We start from the raw sequence: 13,518 nt of genomic DNA on the forward strand, positions 1-13,518 counted from the left end.
GTGTGTGTGTGTGTGAGAGGGCTAAGAATTAGTTGGTGACTTCTACAGCATAACAATGAGCTACACTTTCTATAGCTACAGTTTCATTCTTATAGTTTTTGAGATTTGATTCATATTATTACAATGAATTAATGAATCAACACATCACAGGTTTATATTCATGCGCTCGTTCTGATACGTTATCGTTTCCATAGTAACAGCTCGTCCACAAAGACGTGTACAGCAGACGTTCCACATACACGATTAAAAAAAAAAAAACATGCGTCATTATTGATACTTCGGTTTGAACATTTTACGGAAGGAGTCTCCAGTGTAACAGTCAGAGCTGTAACAAGTTTTCCTATGTCTTCAGGAGAGAAGCTGGTGACGGGGTGACTGCTTATAGCTGCTATAATGTAAGTGACAACAGGAACTGACACGTTTAATGTAACTATAAATAGATAAAAGGTATGACGTCTGTGCTGCATAAGTGTAAAAATGCGGCTGCACTGTTATATGGAATTCATCGACATCAGGGTGGTGACAGGTAACACACCAACTGGTCACTCAGTATTTTACTGTAATGAACACACACACACACACACACACACACACACACACACACACACACACACACACATGCATACAGTGTTAAAATATTACATTACAGGACAGACCATATATGGTGATGTCTTAAAAAGCACTGATCAGGATATTAAGACATTTTACAAAATAAAAGCAAAACACTAACATATATATATATATATATATATATATATATATATATATATATATATATATATATATTTTTTTTTTTTTTTCTGTTTAATAGAAAACTCCTTTCGGGACGTGGTGTATATCAGACAGATAATAACACAGACGGGCATTTCGGACGTCCTGAAGTCTATTTTCAGCCATAACTCAATTGTCACTGAAATTACAGCTCCTGAATTTCCCCTTTTGTCCAGCAGTCTTTAGCCGAACACGCCGTCTGTCTCCGCCGAGAGACGAAACCAGACATGAAACGTCTGCTGTCTCTGAATGTGACACCGACTCTGTGAAAGACCTGTTTGTCTGTACGTTCCTTGTTTTCTTTTGCAACCCAAAGAGCTTTTGACTCATCCCTTGCCTGTCTCCCACCACATAAATACTTTATGATACCAAAACAAGTCAGGTCCGAGCCTAGCGAGAGAACGCTGGCTAATGTTTAATTAAACTGCGGCGAGGAAAAGAAAAGAGCAAGTCACAAAAGGACGGTTTTTTTTTTTGCCGCTGCAGGAGTGCCGTGGCGTGTCACCCCGGAGCTCCTTATCTCCCAGACGTCACTGTCAAACCCTGATAACGGCGTGGACGAGTTCAATCGAGTGCATCGTTGGCGGAGAAGGAAAACACACCCCCCCACAGACACACACACACACACACATACACACTCTTTCTCTTTCTGTGTGTGCCGTTCTAGCTTCAGAGACATGATGGATTACAGTAACAGTGAGGAAGTAAATGTCGTGTCCAAACAGCCGCAGAAAGAAAACTTACTTGGCTGCACTCGGCTGTTCGCATCCAGTCTATTAGTCAATCAGGTCCAGGAATGAAATAAATGAGTACAGTAATGAAATAAATGAGTACAGTAATTATATAATGGGCTACAGCAAGAACTGCTACGCTCAGAGTTCTCCACTGCCACTTTATTACATTTACTGAGCTAGTAAATAAAACACTAAACTCAGTTTGTGTGCGTGTAAAGGTGGATGCAGGCTTAGATTAGCGCTGTAAACCTCAGGCTTCCACGAGATCCGATTTTGATTCATAAAGCAAGGATTTGACATTTGCTGATACCCCTGAACCTGCTATGATACAATACAGTGCGGTAGATATGATACTATATGATACAATGTTATACCATACAATTCAAAGCAATACCATATGATACAATGTGATACAATATGATACAGTGCATTACAATATAATGCAGTGTAATACCATATGATGCGATATGATGCAATGCGATATTATATTATACAGTGTTATACCACACAATACAATGCAATAAAATAGGATACGATATGATACAGTGTGATATTCAAAGCAATACCATGATATGATACAATGTTATACCATATGATGTGATATGATACAATGTGATATTACACAATCCAAAACCGTATGATATGAGAAAATGTAATACCATACAGTACAGTGCAATACCATATGATATGATGTGACATGATACAATATGATAAGATATAATACAATGTGATATGATATGATACGATATGATATATGTTACAATGCGATACCATATGATATGATAAAATGTCAGACCATTTGATACAATGAAATACGATATGATAAAGTGCGATACCATATTATAAGATATGATGCAATGTGATACAGTATAAAATGATACCGTTATAAATATAAATATAAACACGATACAATGCAATATAATATAATACCATGTGATACAATGTGATACAACTGAGTAGCCTCTGATTGATATGACCAACTTTGTTCAGAATCTGGGGCAGGCCTACTGTTAATTTGTGAATGATGATAACGTACATAAGAATTGTTGTAAAAATATCATTATGGAAGTTAGGGGAAACTTGATTTATGAATGTGGCGTTGATTAACTTTAATCATTGCCTTTTAAAGCAATGCATTAATCCAAATTGTCAGATCGTAAAGCCTTTGACTTAAATACCAATTTATTTTAAATTATTAAATATCAACAAATGTATTTATTTAGGCTGTAATAATTATTTTACTTGTACACAATTTCTCCAAAAAGCTTACTAACACTAAATCTTTCTCTTCATTACTGATCACATTTTTAAACAGCAGTTCAATTTGATCCACACTATTACAAAAAGATTAAATATTAGATGATCGTGCTGTTTATATTAATTTATTGGAAAATAGCATTTAAAAAAGAAAATACAAATGCTGCAAAACCCAGTATTTGCACATAAGAAATACATTGTTATAATAAATATTTCTTGAAATACACGATGAGAGGACAGGACATGAATGCGATCACAGTAGCGGTAGTAATCACTAGCTCCAAGTTGGGGTTGTGTCAATATAAAAGTCACGGAGGATGCTTGTTTTTGCATTGATAGAGATTTTAATAAATAATAATACATGTTAACAGATTGTGTTGTAAGTTGTTTGTATTTCTGTGCAGGATAAAATACTGAATCTCTTTTTTTTTTTTTTTTTTTTTGAGGAAAGACACATTTCCATGGACATCTGCTTCATTTTCCAGCCGGAACTGCAATTAAGTCTCAGTGTTTTAACGTTAAATTTCTATTTTGAATGCCGGGTTTGTTATTGAGTTCTTTTTAAAATTGTCTAAAAAGAAAATGAGGCTGCAGACAGTGTAACTGTAGCAGTGTAACTGTAGCAGTGTAACTGTAGCAGTGTGTGCGCTGTACTGTAGAGATAGTGTGTAATGGGTCATGTGTACTGGGTTTGTGTTTACAGTGCATATAAAAAAGTTTACACACCCTTGTTAAAATTGCAGTTTTTTCTATTGTACGTAGGTAAATCATGTCAGATCTTTGTCCAAATTTACCATTCGTGTTGAAAATTAATGATCATACATCAATTCTGTCATCAGTGAAGTGATTCTGATTAATCCCAAGATAAAGGCCAGCTGTTTCTGTAGGATTTTCTTGATTTCTTCTTGATTTCATCCGATTGCTGAAGCCATGGTCCTCAAAGAGCTGAGGAAGCATGTAGAGCAACGGTCACCATCCCTGTTCCTGGAGATCTACCTTCCTGAAGACTTTAACTCCAACCATAATCGTGCCCACCTGAACATCTAAAGATGGACTTAAGAAGTTCTTGATCAGCTTAATCAGACCCACAGCAACATTAAAGAATATATGGCAAGTACTAGTCACTTCCTGCACGTGACAACAATCTCTCATATTCTTCACATGTCTGGGTTATGGGGTAAGGTGGCTAGACAGAAGCCATTTCTCAGGAATAATTAAAAAAAATAAATAAACACCAAAAAAACATCCAAGCTTGCCTAAATCACCCCAAACCATGTGGCAAAATGTCTTCTGGTCTGCTGAGACCAGGGCAGAACTTTCTAAGAGGAACGCTTGGTGCAATAACCAGACAGCTCATCACCCAAAGAACACATTATGCATAGAGAAGCATGGTGGTGTCAGCATCATGCAATGGAGCTGCTTCTCCTCAGCTGGGACTGGGGCTTTAGTCACTGAGGGACAGAGGGAATCATGGATAGCTCCAAATACTAAACCACTTTTTTGCACAAAACCTACGGCTGAAGAGGAGGAAAAATTCCTTCCAGCACAATAACAACCCAAAGCACAAATACAAATCAACAAAGGAACAGCTTCAGAGCACCAAAATCAAATTTTGGAATGATGCAGTCAGAGGCCAGATCTAAATCCTGTCGAAAAACTGTGGAATGCCTTGTGGAAGGTTGTGAACAGGAGATCCCCTCGCAATTTTCTTCAATCTGGAGCATTTTTGCAAGGAAGAGTGGAATAAAATGACCAAATCAACAAGATGGTAGACTCTTACATAAAAAATAAAATAAAAAAAAAGAACACAGAGTGCTGTATTCCAAGCAAGAGGTGCTTTAATGAAGCATTAGTTAAGGGGTGCGCATACTTATGCAACCAGGTTATTGCAAGTTCTTTCTTGTTTTTTTGTGTGTATTTGTTCACTTAAATTGTGTTGGTTGCTATAACACAATAATGATGGAAAAAGATCTGACATGAGTTATCTTGATTTCATCTTTGTACATCACAAAAACCTGGAATTTTAACAGGGGTGTGTAAACTTTTTATATCCACTGCAGATAGCATGTATTGTGTAGTCTTGTGCATGTTTTATATATATATGGTTGATCTCAGACGGTTACGAATTAAAATCATGGTTCACTCACCAACGGGTGACATTTCGGGCACCGAGCCCTGGTACGGCCCCTCGATGAACTGTGGCGGATTGTCATTGATGTCCTGCACTTTGATGATGAACTCTGACGGAGGCTCCAGCGGCTCATTGGTGTCTCGGTTGATGACCTGTGCCGTGAGCGTGTACTCCGCCTTCTCCTCGCGGTCCAGCCTCTTCATGGCGTGGATGTCGCCCGTCAGCTCATTGATGGCGAAGATGGTCCCTGCTCCTTCTCCGGCCAGAACGTACCTGATGTTCTTATTCCCCACGTCTAGATCTGTGTGGAGCTGCAAATAGAATAAATCACGTTCAGTAAAGTATCGTACAGTGCATGGAAAGACGGTTCACACTCAGAAAATCCTAAACCATAAAATAAACTATTTTCTAAAAATACCTGGTGCAACCCAAATCCCATCAGAAATGTGCATGATATAGAAAATGTCATGACCACCCTCACTATAAATCCTAAATAATATCAATGTCTTTCAGTTATATCAATGATTGGAAACATTACCTTTTAAATTTCCAAAATGGTATGAATACCAATATGGCAACCCTGATCCTGTCGGGGTACATTACAGTGCAAAGATTTTACCTTTTAAAGGAATTAAAATGTAGTCTTTTTACTTCATCTTGTAGTAGTAGTAGCAGTAGCAGTAGTAGTAGTAATAATAATAATAATAATAATAATAATAATAATAATAATAATAATAATAATAAGTAGAAAAAAAGAAATACATTTGTATATCCCCATATGCCATTTGAAAATTCTCTACCTCAGTCAAGCACAGTTTTTCCCACATCTTATACACAAGGTGAATAAAAAACACACACCGATATGTCATTTAGTATTACTTTTAATACCTTAGACAAGCCCAATATTTTCTGGCTTTTACGCAAATCTTTTACACAGGGTCGTTAGCAGGTCTGAGATTTGACTCACGACCTGGTGTCACATAAATAACGATATATGATAGCAAGTTTTATTTATACAGAACCCTACATTATCTTACCAATCAATTCTCAAGCAAAGAATGAGCATGAGGGAGGGAGTGAGACAGAGAGACAAACAGAGAGTGAGACAGAGAGACAAACAGAGAGTGAGACGGGCGAGGGAGGTCTTATCTAATCACGCCTCCTGCTGCTTGGACGATCCAGACTCCACACTGTCCACTCGGGGCTAAACCCCTCGTCCATCAAGTGAAGGCATTAGTGCTCGGATTCGAGTAGACTACGGTGGAGTGTTTCCAAATCGCCGGTGTTTTATTGTGACAGCTGAATTGCTCGATCGGGCCGACGAAAGCACTAAAGGCCAAACAAGGTCCTGAGCTTCCAGGCAATGTTTAGACTCTCCATTCTAACCGTACATCATTCACTCTTTTATCTATTTGTCTGTCTGTCTCTCTCTCTCTCTCTGTCTGTCTCTCTGTCTCGCTCCCTGTCTGTCTCTCTGTCTCTCTCTCGGTCTCTCTCTCGTGCTCTGTTCTGTCCTGTTGTGGTCAGAATGCCTCAGATTTTGACCTAAAGTGAAACAAAAATTAAATTATTTTCCCATCTTGGAGTTTTATGAGCTCGGCTCAGTTTTTCTAACAAACATACACAATGAAGTTATTTATTCATTTCTTGTTCTTTTTTCTTTTCTTTTTTTACTTTAAATGTGATATAGAGAAAACGAGCCATATGGCATCATGCTACACTTTTTTTTACACACAATATATATCATAATGTTTATCTTTGCTAACAAAGGAACACAGAAACAGCAGTGCTACATTATAAACAAAATACAATAAAACAATGGTAGTTTTATTAAATGACATACTTTGTATTTATTTTACTGATGAAGCAATCAATGAACATTATACAGTGTATCAAAAATATTTAACATCCAATCAGCTATTTTCTGTTAGTCAAAAAAAAAGTATCAATAATAATAGCTATCCTTTTTTATTATTATTTATTTATTTATTTATTTATTTTAAGTTATTCATTGTTCAGGAGGAGGCCTCAAAATTTTGGAACGTTGTTTTCAGGGTTGTTTCTATAATTCAGCACTCGATCAACAATTAACCTCGCACAGCTGCAGGTGACAGATAGGTGTGTAGGAAAAAAGACCACAAACCGAAAAATAAAATAAATAAATAAATAAATAAATAAAAATCCCGCACACTAACAGTACTTATACACGTATCAAATTAGTTTTATTCACAACGTTTCGGTCCCATGACCTTCATCAGGCACATACCAACAATCCATTCAACAATCTGATTTAAAATCACCACATGATCAATCACTGCAATGATCCATCATTATCAATCACAATCAGTGACGTAATCCGTCAGTGTATCTGTAACACCCTCACCACCTGACGAGGGGCGATATGGACGTTTATAAAACACAGGACACGGAGCTGCTGCTTCACCGTCAGGGTCGGTGTATTGTCTGAGCACAGCGCCCCCTCCCCGAACACGTGCACCAAGGGGAAAAGCCGTCAAATAATCGATAGATCATTCGAGGCTGAGACGTGAACATCAATCGTCACAGACAAGATTAAGACACTCTAATAAGTGCATTCAAGAAATACATTCTCGTGCTTCAGTCACATATTAATTTAATATAATATATTTACTACTATTTATTTATATATACATATTTATTTTTATAACCACGACAATAAATGACGTCCCAACAATGTTTTGTTTCGTTTTTCAACGTATTTTCTGAAGGTGGGGCTGTGTTATATGCAAATGTTCTAATTTACATATGCACTGCATGTTAACTGTATTTACAGTTCTTCAGTAAAGGCGTATATTAGAAACTGCGTCGTCTTTTGTCTTCTTTGAACTGCAATTTATTTCTCACTATATCTCAGAGTCTTTTCAGTGTGCATACAAGTATACTGGCTGATACTGTGATACTGTGTAAGTCAATGTTGTCACGTTTTGCATTTGATATGGTTTGGGTTGAAATGCTATTGTGTTTGTACGCTCTACACTATAGAATGCTGGAGTACCCAGGTAATGATATGTGAATGTTTTTGGTGGTCTCCTCTCTCATCTAGGCCATCTGTACCCCTGTCTTTCTTCACTGTTACTTCATTTGGTGCTGCATGGACATCTGCCAAATCATCAGGTTCTCCTGCAGGTTGTTCCTGCATCACATTTACTCCCTGTCTAGATACCCCTTTATTTTCCATTTGGGCTGTTCTTTCATAATCATTTGCCATCATCTCTAAATCAATTTCTTTTCTTTCCTTTTCAGGTTTGCTGGGTTGGAGAACTGGTATTTATGTGTTATCGACCTTGTTATTTTCTTCCACAGGTTCCTGATGCTGGGCAGCATGTAAGTAGTGGCAATCATAGTCTTCATCATCATCATTTTCTGGACTAGACTCATCTTTGTCTGCTAGCCTTGGTTTGTTCACTGTTTTCTTTGTCCTTGACTCCCTCCCGGGTTCAAGCTCCAGTTGTAGATAATTACAAGGCAACAAGAGATTACGGTGAAGGACGTGGGGTCTTCCTTTTCCTGGTTCCGTTTTCACTTTGTAAATCAAACCCTCTTCTCCCACTTGATGTACTGTGTATGAGATTCACAGTCCCACCCCTGGGTGTTAAGTTTCACACTAGGACACGATCTCCAGGATACAATATTGAGCACACTGACCTTAACCACATCATCACAAATTTACAGATTACATAGACAAATGGACATAAACCTATAAACATAACTCTATAGCATCACAGTAAACAATGCTTCATTGTTCATGCCCATAGGTGATAAAGTCTGAAGAGTAACAATTCATCTCTGGAACAGCATTTCTATATCGCCCCCTGTTGGTGGCACATAAAAAAGAATAATTAACATCCTTCCTTCTAATAGAACTCTTATGTTCACTAATTGTTTGTTTTAGTTGGCGTGATGTTTCAAAACATAACCGAGACCACAAGGACGATGGATCAGATAGACAACGAGTGGAAGCACAAGTAATGACCGAATTAATTCGATATTTTTCACCAGTTCTTGGATGACTAAAAAAGGATGTTTTGAATGTATTATTGCACTGTTATATAGTGTATTACCACATCCGTCTTGAAATGTAGCCATATAACTTGGCTAATGATTGCTAACTAGCTTAGCTAGACAGCTAGATAATCACTTGTCATGGTAATTAATAGATGATAACCTAGTATGAAATGAATAACTGGATTCGAGTTGAGTAGACGTCCTGGTTTACTGTGGCTCAGTGAAATAATTTTAATGAAAATGTCAACAGTATCCTCTAAGTACAGCATTATAGCTTTAAAATCTAAAGAGACAGAGAATAAATACAACATGGCTGTGCAGTTGCACTGAGGTTCAGACTGGAAAGTTTCTTCAGTTTTTATGTAGATTGCTCATGAAGGTTATTTCTGAAGCATTTTCTCCTCCAGTCAGATTTAAACATGGTGTTTGACTGAAGTGTGTGTGTGTGTGTGTGTGTGTGTGTGTGTGTGTGTAATAATTATCCTTATAAACCTGCAGTAAGGTATCACATGCATTTTAATTTTAATCAGCATCTTTAAACAGGAGGTGATTTGAGGGAAAAAGTGGGGCGCTCATAAGGAGACGAAAATAAAATAATTAGAGGGAAATAATAAAGTTGTTATATAAAGCCAGCCGAGTTTCATAAGTCTAATCAGCAATCAGTCATCGTGGCATTCCAGTTTGTTCTTTATTCGGAGAATTTCAGTACCGCCGTTAATATTTTCAGTATCTAACATGTAGTTGCAGGTCAGTGTGTTGATGTTGGTGTTAACAATTTTCCAATAATTGAGGTCAAAGGTCGGGAAGAGCAAATTCTGGAAACATGAAAAAAAAAACAAACAAAAAAAACAGACTAATCAAAGAAGGCACCGAGTCAAATTCAAAGCAGCATTAAGATGTAACTATAGACTGACGCGCTATTCAGAAGTCATGTGAGAGTTACACATGCAGGGGGCGGAGTTTGTCTAAAACAGAGGCATGTCTGAGTCACGCTCATTGATCTTAAGCACATGTTTCTTGCATGATATCAGCTCGAGTGAGGAGCGGGGTTAAGTCCACGCCACCGTCTGACTGTTTGATGAAATTATAATACTGTATTTCACAATTTAGGTTTTGATTGTAAATACACCCACACACACACACACACACACACACACACACACACAAGGACAAAATTCAATACATAAATACAACATAATTCATTAATTAAGAATATTCTCATTTTAAAGTCCATGAAAAGACAGTATCTTAATCAGAGACACTGGGTTTCCTGATCAGTTCATTATTAATGGACAAAAAGATCAAGGAAGTTACAGTTTCTCCGTAAGCATAGCAGATGATCAAGTGCTGGATCAAGTGCTACTCTATTCTCTATTCTGTTCTATTCTGCTGAATAACGAGTGTGGAAGCCATTTTGTTCAATTAAACCAGTGATCAATGTAAGAATTCCAACCAGGACTATTCATGCAGGAATATATTGGCAATATTCGAGACTCCTATTAGATTTATTTCCTTTTTTGAGGCATTGTTTTCAATTTATTCAAAGCTCATCATTGGATTAGTCTTTTTATCTTCATTCTCGCTTTTATGTTACATCATATCACCTTTGACAGCAAAAATAACACTAATTCCTTCTTCAGTTGGTCTTTCCTATCCCTTATTTTTTTTCAGGTTTAAAGGTGAGTGTTTGTGTTTAAAGGCAGTGGTCTAGACGCCAGTGAAAAACACGGCCTCAGACGCATCTATGCAAGAAATATCTGGCAACCTCAGAGGTGTGAACTACACGCAGGTGATTTTAATAATCTGAATGTGGATCTCAGAAAATCCACTTAAACACTTGCGTAACCCGACTCTGAATACCAGGAACGCCCCCCGTGTAAATATTTATGTAGTTTTAAAACTTAAGTTGGTCTCAATATGCCCCTAAATGTGAGGAATGACGCCAGTGGCATGATGCGGATGGGAACTGGAAGTGGAACAGGAAGTGAAACAATAGCACACATGGATTTCTATCAATTAACAGCAATTTTACCATTTTAACCGTGGTATTAACTGAACACAGAAACATAATCATGAGGCGTCTTCAGGGACTTTACAGCAAATGAGCAAAGGAAGCTGTGTATATATTTATATATATTTTTTTCATATCTTTCCTAAATTAGATGTGAGGTCCCAGAGAAAGCAGGGGGTTGGTGTCGGGGACATTTTCAAATTTGACGACGCTCAGCACTTGTTTAAAACGTGACCCAAGACAACAGTCATTAACATATTAGCGAAGGTGTGTAATTTTATTTTTTTTTAAGGACAACTTGTTCAGCCAACTTCAATTCCATTTCCTGGCCTAGAAACTCAGCATCCTGTTGGGATTTCAGGGCACTGGGGAACACGGTAACAAGGCAAATGTGTGCGAGCGCCGAAATCTAGACATCAAGAACCCGGCGCGGTCGTTTCATAAGCGCATTTTCATGCATATGTTGTCTCGGAGGTGCTGTTCTCAGACACTGACAAAGCACATTCGCTTAAATTGTCACACCTTGCACTTTTGTTCTCCTAATTGTGCCATCATTCCACATGAAAGATCTATCTCATTAACACGGCAACTTCACAACAATCTCGGCTCTATGAAAACCCTTTAAATGAGCCCAAATTAATGGTGCACGTTTTCCTCGCTGTGCATTTTCTCCTTCTTCTTCTCACACAGACATATTCTTCTCCCATATATATAGCTTTTCTTTAAAAAAAAAAAAAAAAGAAGACTTTAATTTGCAAGATAAGCCTGCTCAGGCACTGATTATTAATCAGAAAGGAAATAATAAAGCATCAATAGGTAATATCTCACAGGTCCTTTTTCACCGCCTTATTACCGGTGGCCTCGAGCATGCACTCACACCACACACTCCAATCTTTCAATCTCAATGAACAAACATTCAGGTTAAATCGCAGCTCTCAAGGGGAAGAGCTTCTCCGCTGTGTCATTATCCAGGTTGCCATGGCAACATCGCACGCTAACGCTTGTATGTCGAAATGATTCAAAGGAACATGAGAAGAAGAGAAAGAACACAGGCTTCTCTTCTTAACCTTGATCACAAGGTTACAAAAACTTTACTTTTGTCACCGCAAGGAATTAAGAACACTGAAAGTGAAGAAGGAGAACAGTTCCACATAAATCAAGCCAGTAGTGAAAATGCTTTATTTGCCACTGGGGAGCGTGTCTGTCCATAAGAAGCAGCATTTAAGCAGCTCACGTCTGTTCATTAGCGCCGTTGCAAAGCCAAGAAGACCTAAATCTGCCTACGCGCCGGTGCAAAGCAGTTTAGCGAGTGTGTGTCATTGTGTTGGTTGTGTGAGAACGGCGCTGGGTTTTTTACCGTCCTTCCTGCCGTAGAGCTCTCCAGGAGATTTTACTGTCAGCTCAGGAGGAAATATGACAAGGAACGCCATCGGAACGGCTTTACGACGGCACGAGAAGCAATCAGCCGGCCCTTAACGAGCGACTCTCCAGCCTAACGCGTTGTGTTAAACCCTGCACGCCGAATTAACGACTTCGTATCTTGTCAGGGGCAGAACGAGTGTTCAGGGTTCCTCACTGGTTGTGCGGGGGTGTTGAGAGAAGGTCCTCATCCACCACGATGTGAAATCATCACACGCACCACCCTGCCTCATACGGGACACTGGCGCTCCACCTGAGGCTCCATTAGGCTCGGATTAAAGCTCGCCGCCTGCTAAGTACTGTATGATCCGTGTGTGTGTGTGTGTGTGTGTGTGTGTGTCTCTGTGTGTGTGTGTCTCTGTGTTTGGCCTTTTCTTAACTGCACTCAGTCTCATTCCCACTAATGCAGGAGGAAATCTGACAAGCTCCAAAGACCAGCTGGATGAAAGATGAAAACATCTCATGCAGAGACGGTAAGTTTTTATTAAAGCTACGCATGCTAGCTTCACCTGGGGGGAGTGTGATATAACGATTTATACAGTGCATCTGGAAAGTATTCACAGCACTTCATTTTTTCCTCATTTTGTGATGTTACAGCCTTATTCCAAAATGGATTAAATTCATTATTTTCCTCAACATTCTACAAACAATACCCCATAATGACAATAAGAAAGAAGTTTATTAAAATTAAAAAACAAAAAAAGCACATGTACATAATTATTCACAGCCTTTACTCAATACTTTGTTGAAGCACCTTTGGCACCAATTACAGCCTCAAGTCTTTTTGAGTATGATTCTACAAGCTTGGCACACCTATTTTTGGGCAGTTTCTCCCATTCTTCTTTGCAGGACCTCTCAAGCTCCATCAGGTTGGATGGGGAGCGTCGGTGCACAGCCATTTTCAGATCTCTCCAGAGATGTTCAATCGGGTTCGAGTCTGGGCTCTGGCTGGGACACTCAAGGACATTCACAGAGTTGTCCTGTAGACACTCCTTTGTTATCTTGGCTGTGTGCTTAGGGTCGTTGTCCTGTTGGAAGTTGAACCTTCACCCCAGTCTGAGGTCCAGAGCGCTCTGGAGCAGGTTTTCATCAAGGATGTCTCTGTACATTGCTGCATTCATCTTTCCCTCGATCCTGACTAGTCTCCCAGT

The 13,518-nt window shown here is 38.6% G+C and overlaps 1 protein-coding gene across 1 annotated transcript in view; it reads right to left on the bottom strand.

The window, feature by feature from the left end:
* The window catches only part of cdh8 (cadherin 8), a 140,967-nt gene that overhangs the window by 65,639 nt on the left and 61,810 nt on the right, over nt 1-13,518 (bottom strand). The window contains exon 3 of the mRNA XM_017458355.3: nt 4,910-5,204. Within this exon, the coding sequence (XP_017313844.1) occupies nt 4,910-5,204 (295 nt within the window). The remainder of the gene's footprint in view (nt 1-4,909; nt 5,205-13,518) is intronic.

The sequence above is a fragment of the Ictalurus punctatus genome, chromosome 27 (assembly GCF_001660625.3).
Source record: "Ictalurus punctatus breed USDA103 chromosome 27, Coco_2.0, whole genome shotgun sequence".
Classification (NCBI taxonomy): domain Eukaryota; kingdom Metazoa; phylum Chordata; class Actinopteri; order Siluriformes; family Ictaluridae; genus Ictalurus; species Ictalurus punctatus.